Source organism: Otolemur garnettii, unplaced genomic scaffold, assembly GCF_000181295.1.
Source record: "Otolemur garnettii isolate 467f Iridium unplaced genomic scaffold, OtoGar3 scaffold00021, whole genome shotgun sequence".
Lineage (NCBI taxonomy): Eukaryota > Metazoa > Chordata > Mammalia > Primates > Galagidae > Otolemur > Otolemur garnettii.
The window spans coordinates 2,831,071-2,846,673 of NW_003852416.1; the positions used below are offsets into that span (position 1 = coordinate 2,831,071).

Here is a 15,603-nt window from a genome sequence, read left to right on the forward strand (position 1 = left end):
GTACTGTGGCATCACAGCTCATAACAACCTCAAACTCTTTGGCTTAAGCGATTCTCTTGCCTCAGCCTCCTAAGTAGCTAGGACTACAGGTGCCTGCCACAGTGCCTGGCTATTTTCGTTGTTGTTGTTGCAGTTGTTATTGTTGTTTTAGCTGGCCCCAGGCTGGGTTCAAACCCGCCAGCCTGGGTGTATGTGGCCGGCGCCCTACCTACTGAGCCACGGGTGCCGCCAATGTATCCATCTTCTAAAACAAACTCTCTGACTCTGCTTCCTACTAAGTCCCCCCTACATCTTCCTTTGCACCAGCAGAAGAGGGGAGTTTCATGTCCTGGGTTCCCAGCCTTTTCTGTGCTGAGTCATTGCCTGGTTTTCGTGGTACATAGCCGGAAACAGCTTCCTGAAAATGGGGACCTGGCAGAGAGGCCTGTGCAGACCTTGTTGAGAGAAAACATTTTTTCCTTCTTCATTGATAACCTGATGGGACATAGAATTCTAAGGTGAGACTCATTCAGAATGTCGAAGACATCCTAGTCATCCACTTCTATTACAAATCCATATTTTATATGTAAATTGTATAGTTTTGTTTTTTTTCTCTCTCTCTGGAATAGTATAAAATTGTCTTTTCTTCATCAATATTCTAAAACTGTACAGTCAGGGCTTAGCGGGGCGTCATTCATTGTGTGGGTATTCTGTGTGGCCTTGGAATCTGGACATTGATGGTTTAGGGAAATGCTGTTAAGTTGTTGCTGTTATTATTTTAGTAATTTTTTCCTTCTCTTTTCTCTGGTCTCTTTTCCAGTGATTGCCCCTCAGCCTTGGACTGAGCCTTCAATTTTATCTTTTTTTCCTTCCTATTTTCTTATCTTTCTGGCTTTCAGAGATTTCAATTTTGTCATCATATCCTTCTGCTGAAGTATTTCTGCTTTTAGTTTTTGTTTTCTCCAGACAAGGGCCCTCTAATCTCTCTTGGTAGGTTGTAAGCCTGATCTGTTCATAAGGTGAACGAATCTCCCTGGGTTGGGAGAAGGTTGCTGGGTCCCTTTACTCAGAGGGCCTTTGAATTTCACCAGGTCCCTTTATTCAGAGGCCTTTGTCCCTCTGTTCAGGAGCCTCCCCGAGTCCATGTCCTTAGGACAGACAATTCAAGTCTCCTCGTGGAAGGCTGGGGTAGCAACATAGTCACCAGACGGCTCAGGGTCAGGTAGGGGTCGAGGACCTGGGGGTCTAGTGCTCCTTCTGCCGCCCCCCTGCCCTATGTGGACACGTTTCCTGTTGGCGTTCTTCCCACCCCTGCAGGTGCCTGGTGTCCTCCTGGCTTTCTGCAGTTATCTGCTATTCCTCCTGCTACTTAACATCTCCTGAGCCAGTTCTTAGAAATACTCAATATCATTCATTTATTTGATACTTTTTGCTCCTCATTCTTTTTCTGAAACTGACATTAATAAAGCTAGCGGTTTGCTCTTTTCATTTGCTCAGGTGTTCTGTCTCACATCGTCTACCTCTGGCAGGGGGCTGGGATGCAGAGATGGGGCTGATTAGAGATGGGTTCAGGACGGGACGGGAACAGCCTGCGGTGGCAGGTAAGACCGTGGTGTGAGCAGGCATTAAAGGAGATTGTGGCTTTCAGCTTCCCAGGAAGGGACCACTCCTTTCCTCTGAGTTAAGCTAGAGGTGTCCTCCGGGCATCCATACCCACATTGCTAGAAATCAGTTGGCTTTGTGGGCTGGGAGCTTGAGGAAGAGAGTTAGGCTGAAATCCCGGGAAAGTGTGTAGTTTCAAGTTGCCAGCCAAAGGCAGAACTCTGGGAAACCCCAGAATTTATGAAAGGCACAGAGGAACAGCAGCCAGTCAAGAAGACAGAGACACAGGGAGGTCTTGGGGGGCCCTGCGGGGGTGGGGTCCTGGCAGTGAGGGAGAGGCAGGTGGGAGTGAGCAGTGAATGGGTGCCAGGGAGCTGGGTGGAGGAGAGGAGGAGGAGAAGGAAGTGCACGCTTGTCCTTTGAGGTGTTTCAGTAGGGAATTGGAGGTGGGGAGACCATGAGGGTGTCAAAGGGAGTTGTGTTTTGTTCTCCCTATGCGACAAGTTGATGCTGCTGACCCGAGGAGGGAGCAGCTCTGCGGCTCTTCTGAGCGTTGGGCCTCAGGACGTTGCTGTTCATCTGCATAGATGTGTTTCTGGGCCTGATAGGCAGGTGGATTCGCTTCTGCTGACTGTGTGCCAACTGGGAGCAGGGCTGGCTTCTGACTGAGCATCCTCACTGCTGAGGTGGTGCAGGCCTAGAAGAAAGGCCCAGACCTGTGGGGTGTCTGGGAGGAGCTCACTGGGTGTGCCTGAGTTGACGGGCCCAGGTGGGGACTTTTTTGAGCATCTGCTGGGCAGGGATGGATGCTGGGCACACTTGGTCTCCAACAGGAGGGAGCGGCCGTCCTTCGGTCTCAGCCAGGGCTGGCAGGTGGGCTGCAGTGTGTAGGTCACACACTCAGGACTGACTTTACCAGGGGGTGCTATTCTGTTCATGTCTTGATAGTAGCCAGAATAGGGTTAACAAAGCTCTGGAAAAATCTACCAAAATAGCTCCAGAGACTGGTTCTTGTTTTTTTGTTAAGTGTTCTCGGCCTGGACACCAGGCCTTCCCGTGACTGGCTTGCGGTCAGCAGTCTCAGGGTTCCCTTTTCAGTCATGCTTCCTAGCCCAGCTAAGATAAGCTCTGCTGCAGCCGCCCCCAGTACTGCGTGTCTGGGCAGCTGGCACCTCAGCCCGCACTGTGCTCAGACTCTGGCAGGAGGGGGCAGGGCCCCAACACCCAGAGGCTCGTCTACCTGCAGCCCCTGGAACCTGCTTCCTGTCCCTAGATCCTTCCACCCCCACATCGAAACCTCAAGAAACACATTACACTTCTTTCTTTCAGAACCACTCACTACAGCCTGGACTCACCTGATCACCATGCCCATGTGTGTGTGCATGTGTACACGTGTGCACTTGTGCTTACACATGTACGTGTGTGTGTGTGAAGGTTCATGGACAGGAAGGCCTAAAGTGCTTTCTGCCCCCAGCTTTGCGTGGAGTTTGTTCATCTGACCGCCTGAAATTCTACTTTCATGCAACAGCTTTCAAACAGGAAGTGGTTTTCCAAATATGTTTCTGACAGAGGGGGGTGGGGGCTGGGGGTCTCTCAGCTTTGTGGAGCTGGTGGGTCTTAGAGAGGCTAGTGGTTCCAGAGAGCAGCTCCACCTGGATCTCACTGATGGTGCCCCGGCCCATCTCCTGGGATGGTCATAGTTATTTCAAGAGGCTTCTGTGTCTTTGAGTCTGGCATCAATCACTCATCCTGGTGGTCAAGAAAGAATGGCCACTGTGGCTTTTGGTGTTGGTCCCGCTTGGACAATCTTCCTGCAATTATTAGCAAGTCTCACTTGCATGGGAGAGCAGGAGGTGGCCGGACTGCAGCCACTTGGGGGCTTTTGTCATCAGTCCCCAGAACCAAAGAAGGGCTCCTTTCCTGTGCTTCCAGGCAGCAGAAGCCTTTTGGTGGCTTCTACAAGGCCAGGAGGTTTTCTGAGCTTGAGATTTCCTAAGCCAAGCTCTCTGCCCACATGGAGCCTCAGATGGGCTCTCTGGTGAGGGGGACAGTTTTCCAGGCCCCCAGATGTAGTGCTTTCCACCATTCCAGCTGTGCAGCTGCATTTTAGAGGCATTCAGCAGCTGCCTGCTCTGCAGGGCAGGGTAACTAATGCTCTAGACTGTAATGTTTAGAGAAATGGCCCCCATCTCTGCCACTAGCCAGGTGTGTGCACAGGAAGACTCCTTTCTTTAAAAGAAAATAGACCTTGGGGGAAGTCAGGGAGGCCTGGGCTCAGACTCTGGCAGGAGGGGGCAGGGTTCTGCAGCCCCCTCCACAAAGCACGCCTTGAAGACAAAGTACTCACTGTGACATCCGTCTCCTCCCATCAGAGGTGGCCCTCAGCTGGCCTTGGCTGGTTTTAGGTGGACCCTAGTTAGTTGGGTGCCATCTTTCTACCCTGCCTCCAGGATAAATGGGCGGCCGCTGTCTGCTTAGGGCTCTCGCTTCCTGAGAAGACTAAACTTGGGGCCTCAGTTCAGGCAGCAGAAGCTGTCACAGTCACTTCCACTCAGGGTCTCATTACCTGAAAGAGAAAACACTCCCCCTGGGGAGGCTGACAGGCTGCACAACCTCGGAGTGGGCTAATGTGCCTCCTGGGGGTGGAGATGGCAGAATTGAAAGCCTCTAGAACCAAATCAGCCCTCAGTCTCCTGCAGACTCCTTGAGTGAGCCGCGTCACCTCCCCTGACCTGTGTCCTCATTGGGAAAGTGGCACTAATAGGAAAATGGCACTTGGCTGGATGTCTCAGGATTGAGGACATGGGACGCACCTAGCAGGTGTCCACAGCAGGCAGGTACTTGATCGTTGCCATGGATATTGTGGTAAAGTGCACAGAACATAAAATTAACCATTTTGGTAATATTTTAGCAGTCTCATTTTGACCATTTTTAACCATTTTAAAGTACACAATTCAGTGGCATTAAGTATATTCACAGTGTTGTACAGCCATCACTATGGTCTAATTACACAACTTTTCACCACCTCAAACAAAAACCCCTTACTGGTTAGCAGGCGTTCCCCATTTCTCCCTGTCCTCAGCCCCTGGCAACCGTGAATCTTTCTGTCTCTGTGGATTTGCCTGTTCTAGGTTTTCCTATAAATGGGATCGTCCCACCCGTAGCCCTTTGTGTGTGGCTCCTTCCACTCATCCTGTGTTCAGGGTCCTCTGTGTTGTATGTAGCATGTGTCGATGCTTCATGCTTTTTTATGACTGAGTGATATTCCCATGGACCCTTAATCTGGAGATACCACACGATGGTACCTATTGGTATTGTAGGCTTGGTAGCCAAGCATTTCTGCATGGCTGAGATAGCAGTGTCGTCACAGGAGGTGTGCCCACAGATGGATGGAAGGGTGGGGGCTGAGCTGTGTTGGCCTTTGAGACAGAGCTTCTGCCAGACAGCTGCGAGGGCCTCCTCTTGCCATGGCAGCTTCTCCTGGACCTGGCTAGAGGGGACAGCAGGGCTCAGGCCAGGAAGGCTGTGCTTGCAGATGACAAACAGGCCCCCTCTGTCTCCTTCAGATGCAGGAAAAGGCAAAGGAGATCTACACAACCTTTCTGTCCAGTAAGGCCTCATCACAAGTCAATGTGGAGGGACAGTCTCGGCTCAATGAAAAGATCCTGGAAGAGCCACATCCTCTCATGTTCCAGAAACTCCAGGACCAGGTAACCCAGCTTCCACCCCTGCACCTTGATTTGAAAATCTAAGTTTATTCCAGCCCTGGAAGAAGTCGGTGAAACATCACAGGTTAGACTGCCTGGACATCTGGCTGGGCAAATGAGGCACAGGGAAGGGCTGTGGCTGGTGAAAGAGATGGGAATGGAAGCCCAGGCTCAGGGTTTCACCCACAGGATTAGGTTATCTCGATTTTCACCCCAGAGCAGAAAGGAGGCTAGGGCCGTTTGAGGAACTCACACTGAGGAAGCAGCATGTGATAACTAGGAACAGACAGAAAAATCTAGAAAACAAGCATGAGGACTGAAAATGCCAGGGAAGTTTGTGCAAAGGTCCAAACACCTCCACCTATTTCTGGTGGCCCAATACTGTAAGCTTTTTGTAATACGGCCCTTGAGACATGATGAAAGTTGACCATTTGGTGACATATCCATGTGAATTCTGAATCAAATTTGTCTGTAGAAGGACTTCTGGTTTGCATGGAGACTGGCTGAGGGCCTCCTGGAGGTGGTGATTTTGAGCCAATGGGAAAGAAGCATAGACATGGATTTGCAGAGGGAAAGGAAGTGGTGTGTATAGTGAAAAGGCGATTTTACTTGGGGATATACATCCTGCCCTGGACCTCAGAATCTTTTAAAAGCTTCCTAGGGTACTTGAAAGTACAGCCAGGGCTGAGACCTTGTGCTGCGCTTTGAGCCGGACGCCACACTTGGCATGTATTGTCTCGTGGACTCTCCAATGAGCATTGTTATTCCCATTTTGCTGATGAGAAAAGCAAGGCTCAGAGGTCTGAGTAGTTCGCTAGGATTAAGTCACACAGGCAGTAGGAAGCTTGGAAACTGGGTTCACTCTTGGCCACCTGCTTTCCATGACCATGCTCCCCTGGTGACCCCACAGCCTATGTTGGTGTCCCAGGTCCTGCTTTCAAAGCCCCTCAAGGGCCCTGGAGCAGAGGCGTGGAGAGGCTGTGTATATACAGGCATTTCCCAGGATGGCAGAGCCAAGGGAAGAGTGAGGAACGAGGGGCTGATAGGACTCTGAGTGGTGGCAGCCCGGGCTCCTCCGGCTGTCCTGCGGAGCATCTCAAAGCACAGCCTACCCTCCGTCGACCAGGTACATCCCAGTGGAGTTCTGTGCTGGGAGGTTTAGCTGCACAAAACAGAGGAGACGTATGAGATAGAGGCTGCTTTTTTTTTGTTTCTAGTGACAAAGATAAAATAACTTTTATCTACCTAACATTAAACATCATACATGCTCAATAAAAGAAACTTGGAAAACTAGAGTATAAAGAGGGAAAAAACCCGAACGACTCCACACCTGGCCATAACTACTAACTAATAATTGACTTCTAGGGTGTCCATCTTTTTTTCTATAAATACTCATATGTACACACACAACAGATGTGGTCTATCAATGTAATGATAGTAAGTGTGTTTGTGCACACACACAGATGTGTAGTCCAAACTATGGAATGTGAAGAAACTACTGTTACACCCTGTTGTTCAGAATCATTTATTTGAGAGAGAAAGAGGAGCTGCTTTCACAGCAAGTCCCTGTGAAGGGCCCCTGGGTTCTATTTCGCTTTGGAAAACTCTTGCCTCCTGTGGGCCTTGCTGGCAACTGTCATAATGTACCCTCAGCACGGTCTGCGGTTCTTTGCAGTTCTTTGTTCCCTAAAAGCCCCCTTGAGAGCCTTGTTTTCCTAAATGGAAGAAATTGAAGCTGAGGGAAACGTGTTTGGAGCCACAAGATTTCAGGGATGGTGCTAAATAAACACTCTAGTCCAGGGCGGCCCCCATGACCCAGAATTATCTGGTCTAGATGACAGTGGTACTGAGATTGACAAGCCCTGGCTTCATGCAACGTCCACAAACATGGCAGAATTCTCACGCCTTACCCTCACTGAGCCTCACGTCCCCACCTGACAAGCAGCAGAAGCACACCTGTTGGTTTTCCACAATGCAGTAGGTCCAGGGCAGCATTAAGCTTATAGTTGACTCCCTGTGCTTTCCTTGCATCTCGTTTGACCCTGGAGTAGCTTTATGGGGGGTAGACCTGGTACCTTGTGTGTGAATGACAGAGTTCACTGTCCTAGGCACCATCACCAGCTCACAGTCTCAGAGTGGGAGGGCCGGGGATAGAACCTGAGCCCAGAGCTTCTGATTTGGCCAGACCCTTCCTACCCTGCCACTGGCCGGAAGAGGACGCTCTCCACAAGAAGCACTTGTATTAATAGTGGACATGCTGCCCTTTGCCTTCGAGTTCTTACTTTCCTTGATTGTCTGTGCTACAATTTCCTTTCATGGATGCTGGGACAGGAGGCAGTGGCCTTGGCATCTAACAACCGATGCCCTCCCCATCCTCTTTCCTGGGTTCCTCTCCGTGCTCAGCTGTGCTGTCCACACCTCTAGCCCTGGTTGATTCCAGTCAGGTGCTGTGAGTCAGCCATACCACAGAGGGGATCAGTTAGTCACAGCCACCTAACATGCTTTTCTTTGAAAAAGAAATGACAGCATCAATCTGTGCTGGCCCTGCCAGGGTAGCAGCTAAACACGTATGTCCTGCTAGCCCATGTGGCCAGAAGGTCCCCAGACGAGCCTGGTGCAGGAGCCGGTGACACCAGCACCAGGCATGAGTGCGTGTGTGAGTCGGCCCATTATTGCATCATGCAGGATTCTATGCAAGTTACGTTTTAAAATTATATAAAATTGTTGAATTAGTACATGTTCATTGTTAACATAAAGACAAGAAAATTCATGTAATCCAGGAGGGTCTAAAGTTAAAACCCTGCAGGTCTTGCTCCTCTTTCTCTCTTCCTAGTGGGAAATCCATTGTCGGTCCCTAAGAATGGGATACTTTGAAGCCTCCTTAGTGACTCAGAGTTGTGCCATGTGAAAGACTGAAAACAAACTTCTGCTCCCACAAGTTTCACAGTACCAGTTTACACACCTGTCTTGCTCTGAAGCCTCTGGTTTAAATTACACAGCATGGCATGATCTGAATAGCCATGAGCTTTGTGAAGATAGAAAGCTTAGGAGCTTGGTGCATGGCGGGTGGGGGGGCAGGTAGGATGCGCATTCTTCCATAAATTGTAGGGACCCCAGTGTCAAATGCAAAAGCAGGTTTCTTGAGTCACCAGGATACCCCTACTAGGCTTCAGGACTGGTGCCAAAGTCTCTTCTGGACAGGCAGAGTGGAGGTGGCCTTCCTCATTCAAAAGGAAGTCCTCAGCCTCTGATGCTTCAGTGAGATGTCACGCTCCCAGCCACATCCTTGACAGAGAGAGGAACCATGAATGAGGCCCCATTTTTAGCAGTATAGTTTTGTTGAAGTTCCCCAGAACCCAAGAGGTAAGAAATGCTTCCTTTCTTGATATACATAAGACGGGGTGAGCCAGCCAGTGAGGACCCGGATTGGGGCAGGGAGCCTTCAGGGGTCATCTGGAGGTTTGTTCCCTCTTCCAGACCCTTATTTCTCTAAACAGAGCTCAAGCCAGCCACAGTCCCTCCTCAGGGCTGTGGTGGTGGCCAGAGCTGGGGATTCAGGATGCCTTAGTCTTACGGGCACCAACTGACATTTGCTCAAAAGATCAAACCCAGGCCAGAAATGGGTGTTTTCCCGCACACTAAGCCAGCAATGGCAGGTTGTGGTTTTTCCTCCTAATGGAAGAAGAATAGGCTCTTTGCGTCTCCGTCTGCCTTGTGGGGGTTGGGCACGCAGAACAATACAAATACTTAGGAGTGTTTTTTACAACTTTAGAATGGCGTATAGGGGAGAGAAGAGGAGAATGTGCCTGCCTGAAGAATGCTTATTCTCCTTCTGATGGCAAAAGGCAAAATAAAATGCCTTCTCTCCAAGTAGAAAGTATATCATGTCATGTGAGTCTAGACTCCAGGACAAAGTGGACAAACGGCCTCATGCATGGCAACAGCACTGAACACACAAGCCTGGGAGGGGATTTTGCCCCAAGCAGGCTATCTCTGGCTCTGTCCATGCCCAGTCTCCTTCTGGAGGTATAATCCTACCCAGGCACATCCTTCATCTCTGGCCAGCTTGCCTGGGAAGCCGGAGTGCTGTCCATGGTGACAGAACCTTCTGGGTGGCCCACCCTGGCACTAGGGGCCCAGGCTGACTTGTGCTGCCTTGTCTCCTCACCTGCTCTCTGCCAGCCGCCCCCAGACCCTCTCCCGGCTGCACCCCTTTCCCTCCAAAGAAGAAGGGGAGGTGGTCTTCACTCCAGGGCGGCGCACATTCTTGTGTCTTCCATGCCCAACTGATTCTCAGGGCTGGAGGGACATTTCTGCCTTTTCATGTGGGGTAGGCACAAGAGCGTGTCTGCAGTTCAGCTGTGCAGAGAGAGAGCTTCAGTCCAGAGATGGCGGTGCTCGCCACCTTGTTTCAGCAGTTTCCATATACAGACTAAGCCACATTCTTGAAGCCGATACGAAATCCCATTAATACGGTGTTCATCCCTTTAAAGGATTATCTTGTCCTTTTTGTACCTGATTGAAATAACATGGCAGAGGGTTTGGGGAAGAAGCGAGGATGCATGCTTTGTTTAGGTTTCTACTGCACTTGTCTTCAGAGCAGTGTTAAAATGTTTATTAGACTTGAAATGCAATGAATCAGGACAGTGACAAGATTGGAGCACCACATGGATGTTTTTCCATGCAGGAAGACAGATCCCAATCAATCACTGCAGGGTCTGGGATCTGGAGAGGGAGAGGTGCCTGGGTGGCGCAATGACCTTGTGGAGCAGGACGCTGTGCACAGTTGCACATCTGCTGGAAGGGTCCCTCTCATTTTCCTCCTGGTCCCACCTCCAGCAGCCTGTAGGACTGGATCCCAAGGCAACCGCGCTGAACAGTTTACAGTCTAGGCGTGCAGCTCACGGATGTGGGGGCTGCCCACACCTGAAACCTTGCTAAGCCACAGCTGTCTTGGCCAAAAAAAAAAAAAAAAAGGTTCAGAATGTGGCTCAGCTGCCACTGAGAGCTTTCTGCCTCTTCTTTCACCCATCCATCTCATGGTCTGATCTGCCTCAGCTCTGCCCCAGGGCTTCTGCCTACCTTGAGCCTTCTCCTCATCCCAGACATCTGAATTTTCTTTTCTTTCTTTCCTTCTTTTTTTCTTTCTTATTTGAGACAGAGTCTAACTTTGTCACTCTGGGTATAGTACCATGATGTCATAGCTCACAGCAACTTCAAACTCTTGAGCTCAAGTGATCCTCTTGCCTCAACCTCCCTGGGAGTTGGGCACCCACCCTGGGACTACAGGTGCCCACCAAATCCACAGCTGGTTTTAGAGACAGGGGTCTCGCTGTTGCTCAGGTTGGTCTTGAACTCCTGAGCTTAACCAATCCACTACCTCAGCCTCCCAGAGCGCCAGGACTCCAGGCGTGAGCAATCACACCCGGCCTTGCATTTTCTTCTTTCTCTTCCCTGTAGACAGTGAAAGAGTCTGTGCTGTTCAGGTGCTGACCACAGCCCAGCCCTGGTGAGGCCAGTTCTCCTAAGCTGTCTGGGAGCCCTAAAGCCAGCTCATTTTCTGTGCCTGAGCAGGAGTGAGTTGAAATCAATGAGCCAACTATATTAGTTTCTGAGGCTGTTGTAACTAATCACCACAACTCAAGTGGCTTAAAACAGCAGAAACTTACTCTCTCATAGTTCAGGCAGCTAGGAATCTGATATCAAGGTATTGGCAGGGCCCTGCTGCTTCTGAAGGCTCTGTGGGAGCATCCTTCCTGCCTCTTCTTAGCTTCCAGATGGCAGGGGGCTGCCAGCTGTCCTTGGCGGTCCTTGATGGTCCTTGGCTTGAAGCCGTCTCCCTCCGATCTCTGCCCCTGACTCTTCATGGCCTTTTCCACCCATTCTTTCTTATTCTGATGAGGACCCAGTCTTCAGACTTAGGGCCCTCCCAAAATGTAGGATGATTTCATTGTGCAATCCTTAACCAACTCTATTTCCAAATAAGGTCACATTCTGCAGTTCCGGGTGGACCTAAGTTTTGTGGGGACACTGTTCAACCCAGAAGTGACTTTTAGGGGTATTTAGTTTCTAGTTATATACACAAACATGCTTTTAAAGAACACGTTTGGGATCATCGTTTTTAGTTTTAGTGGATTTTAAAACTTAGTATCAGTCATTTAACATTCATGGACAGATTCGATTCCCATGTTAAACTCCCTTTGCTGTCCTCATTTCTAATGACTGCGTGTTGTCTGGCCATGTGAGTGGCAGTATTGCCTAGTGGTCAGGAATGTGGGCTCCAGAGCCTGCCGGGGTTGGCCTCCTACCGGTCTCTCTTGCTCCCTGGGATGGGCTGAACTGTGTGCCCCACCCCCAAATTTACATGTCCTAAACCCCCAGTGACTGTGACATAATGTGGAGACAGGACCTTTAATGGGTTATTAACGTTTAATGAGGTCATTGGGGTGGGCTCTCAGTCATCCAGTCTGACAAGTGTCCTTACAAGGGTGTCCTTACAAAAAGACGAAATAAAGACACACGTGCCCTGGGGGCCCCCATGTGAAGACACAGGGAGAGGATGGCCATCTGCAAGCCCAGGGGAGCAGCCTTGGATGAAGCCAACCCTGATGGCGCCTTGACCTCCAGAACTGCGAGGAAACTAAACCTCTAAGCTCCTGTTTCCTCCCCTGAAAAACAAGGGTCCTTGGGGGCTGCAGTGAGGATTGAACAAGAGATTGAAAGAGGGGACTCAGTGCCCCTCTGGGGTCAGAAGGCATTGTTGGCTGCGTTGTGTGCCCTGGGTCATGTCCCTGGCCCTCTGCTGCTGCACAGGGGTGGTCAGGTCTATTTACACACTTGGAAAACTTCTGCTGGACCTCCGTCATGGCCACGTACCCCATGGGAAATAGCTGTGGTCAGTGGCTGGTGCACCAGCTTTGGCTGCTTCCTTGGAAGAGGTTTGTAGGCGGGATCTCTATCCTCTGCCACCTTCCCTGAGCACCATGCCCGGAGGGCTCAGTACTGGCAGGACCCCATTGCCATGTGCATCTGGGTCAGGGCTGGGGAGGGCCAGGGCTAGGAGGCCCTTTGTTGGTGGCAGTGGGAAGCCTGCCCTCTGCGCCTGTGTAGAGAGATTCCTCACAGCCCAGGAGGATCAGGCCACTGGGGGTGATGTTCTTTCCTTCCTCAAGTCTATCTGGGTCTAATGGCCACAGCGGCGTCTGGGTGGCTCTGAAGGGTTCCCCGAGGAGGAGGCCCCAGTCTGAAGGGCTTCTGCACTCCCGGGCATCCCGGGCATTTCACACCTGCCAGGGCAGGGTGGGGCCCTTATGTGCTTGTTAAATAGCTTGCAAGCCCCCTCCCCTCAGAACTGGCATCTGTAGAGTGGGGGAGAACAGTGGAAGGGCAAGCTGCTAGCCCCTCTGCAGCCCCGAACCCCTCCCACCTGACGCAGCCGTCTTCCTCCACTCCTCCCCGGCCTGGCTGCCTACAGCCAGTCTTTTCTTCTCCCCTTTGAAGTCGGAGCCTCAGAGCCACGACAGGCAAACAGGATGTTCCTCTCCCACACGCAGAGCCCTCACATGACACGCCTAGGTGGCACCGCATCCTGCTTGGAGTGGAGGGTCCTGCCTGCCGTGGACCTGGTGTGGGAGCAGGCTCGGCGCTGGGAGTCAGGAGGGTCCTTCATGAAGCCTGTTTTGTTAGTCACGTTTGGAGCTTCTGTTCCTGATGTTGAACTAGGTGGGCGTCTGAAGACTCCCTGTGGGGACTCTGTGTCTGGAAGGGTGTAAAAGGCAGGTGGTGAGGGATGGCGTCACCTGCTTAGCACGCTGGTGGGAGGATAATGGCATTCCTTACCCCCTGCCTCTCCCCTGGCTATGATTTTTGTGTTTGGGGGGATTAAAAACTTTTCTCTCCAAACCTCAACAAATCATAATCACATCTAGGATTACAAGATTGCCAGAAAGATAAGTGCTCTAGAGAGACAGAGGATGGGGTCTTCAGGAGCCAAGATCTTTCTGACCAGCTGAAGAGCTTGGGCAAGGCTGGCAGGGCACCAGGGGACGGCAGGCACTAGTAAATCCAGAGTCCCAAGTCTTCCCCTGAGTTGTAGACTCTGCTTATAGCAAAGTGATCCTGGAAGTTCTGCTATGGTTTGACCCATCTTGGGAAAACAAAGGCATAAAGGTCAGGGGTTCTCGTCCTTGCCCCCACCGCAAGGCATCTCCCATCCTCCAACCAGATGTTCTGAGTCCTTTGAATCTGATGTTTAATTTACAAAATAGTTTGTGCATGTGTTGGCAGAGGAAGGGTTTAAAAGATGTCAGGGTTTTATCACCCACTTAACAACCCTGCCAGGCAGTGAGCAGCATTCTAGACAGGCTGGAACTTTCCACTTAGGCCTGTGTCAGTGCCCTAAGTGAAGGCATCAGGGTGCATGTGCCACGTGAAATCTCAGTCTGCAGAGTGTCCCGAAAGTTAAGTTAAAAGGTCAGGGAGAGAGATGAAGGGTGAGAAAGAGATCATGCCCCTCGACAGCCGGAAAATGCTTTTTGCCTCTCCTTCCCCTGCTCTTTTATGGGGCGAGGGAGGAGGGCAAAGGTGGGTGGCATAGTATTGGGTGGAGTAGGGTAGAGGGGATGCCAGGGACAGGGATGAAGGCCCAGTAGGGAGTTCCCATGGAGGCTGGAGGAGGCATCTGTAAGCACCTGCTGTGCCAGCAGGGGGTAGCCCTCCAGTGCAGAGGACTTGGCCCAGTCAGGGGTCCTCCCCACCTACTTGGCATACCTCAGAATCATTTCTTTCTGCTCCTCAGTCTGATTGCACAGATGTTTGCATTCTGCAGCTGGTGACCAATATTTTCTTCTATGGGGACCTGATGCTGAAGCCTCTCTTTGCTGAGCCTGTAGTTTTACTCCCCTGCCCTGCATTGAATAAGCCTCATTTTGATCCTTGGCACAATGATGGGTTTGTTTGAGATCTTGGATGCCAGACTTACTGGGGTTCGTAACACTATTGGCATCATGCGACATGACATGGATCTTTTTTACGCCACTCTACAGAAGCAATTTCTATTCTGCTATCTCAGTCTCTTGCAGAAAGGTGTCCTTGTGTTATCTGTCCAATAGGGAGTCTTAATGGACGTCTGGAAACAAGGGTATGAATCAGTGCTGTGTGAATCTATACTTCATGGAAAATAAATGTATGTTCATTCATGTGACTCTCTGGACTATTAATAGATTGATATATTCCATTGAGATTCTTGCTAATGACCAAAAACATCCAGGAAGCCTGTCTCGCCTAGCATACGACTAGATTTCTTGGTGTGTTTTCTATATATATTTGTAAACTTTGGCACACAGTAGGTTTTTAATGTTTGATTGGATGGTTCATGGCCTGGATTAGCCTCAGCTTCACAGTCTTTTTCTTTTCCTCCTTAGATCTTCAATCTCATGAAGTATGACAGCTACAGCCGCTTTCTAAAATCTGACTTGTTTTTAAAACACAAGCGAACCGAGGAAGAGGAAGAAGATCCACCCGATGCTCAGACTGCAGCTAAAAGAGCCTCTAGAATTTATAACACATGAGCCCCCAGTGGCCAGGACTGACAGCTTTAAGAAGGAAAGGAAGCGACTCTCAGGACCATGCAGGGTTTATAATTGCTTTTGTTATTTGCAAGGACTGAAATGTACAAAACCCTTCAGTGGGGTCTGTGTATTTTATTAACTGCTTCACCAGTAAGTTTTGCATGATGCCTAATCTTATATTAAAAAAAATAGCTTTGAAGTTTTAGTTCACAAGATGAACAGAGATTCCTTCAACACTGGACACTTGAGCATTTACTAGCTTCATTAAACTTCATGTGAGGCCGCAAGGTGAAACGCATGGCCACCTTTTTATCTAGTATGCCTTTGCTCCCCGCCCCAGGTGGAGGGTCAGGCATGTCCACAGATTCACGTGGCAAACTGACCCAAGCACGAGTTGACCTGCTAAACTCAGGCTGTGGGGGGGTGTTCCTTTTGGGTTAAATACTTCTAGAGAGCAAGTTCAGCAATGGAGAGAGACATAGGCTGTTAGTCCTTCCCTAACAGCCTCTAAAGCTTCGGGGAGCTTGTGCGCATGTCACCAAAGAGTTATTTCTTGGGCGTGGGTGGGCCCTGGTTCTGCTGGTAGCCCATGACATTTCACCCTGACAGAAACAAGATCTCCACCAGGAAGGAAAAAAGACAAATGGGAGATTGTTCAGAGTCCCTATGGCAACTCAAGGTGGTGTTGAACAGGATCGTAGCACAATGTGTGTGCTGGTGATGGAGATGGTGGTGTGGTCCCCTTA

At 50.3% G+C, this 15,603-nt stretch overlaps 1 protein-coding gene across 2 annotated transcripts in view; it reads left to right on the forward strand.

Moving 5' to 3' along the window:
* The window catches only part of RGS10 (regulator of G protein signaling 10), a 30,394-nt gene extending 15,254 nt beyond the window's left edge, over positions 1-15,140 (forward strand). The window contains exons 4-5 of one of the 2 annotated variants that reach the window (XM_003787116.3): positions 5,148-5,291; positions 14,711-15,098. In XM_003787116.3, coding sequence (XP_003787164.1) covers positions 5,148-5,291; positions 14,711-14,857 — 291 coding nt within the window. In that variant the 3' untranslated portion in view covers positions 14,858-15,098. Of the gene's footprint in view, positions 1-5,147; positions 5,292-14,710 lie in introns of both variants that reach the window. The other variant, XM_023511758.1, reaches the window with a different exon arrangement.
* The last annotated feature ends 463 nt before the right edge of the window (positions 15,141-15,603 follow it).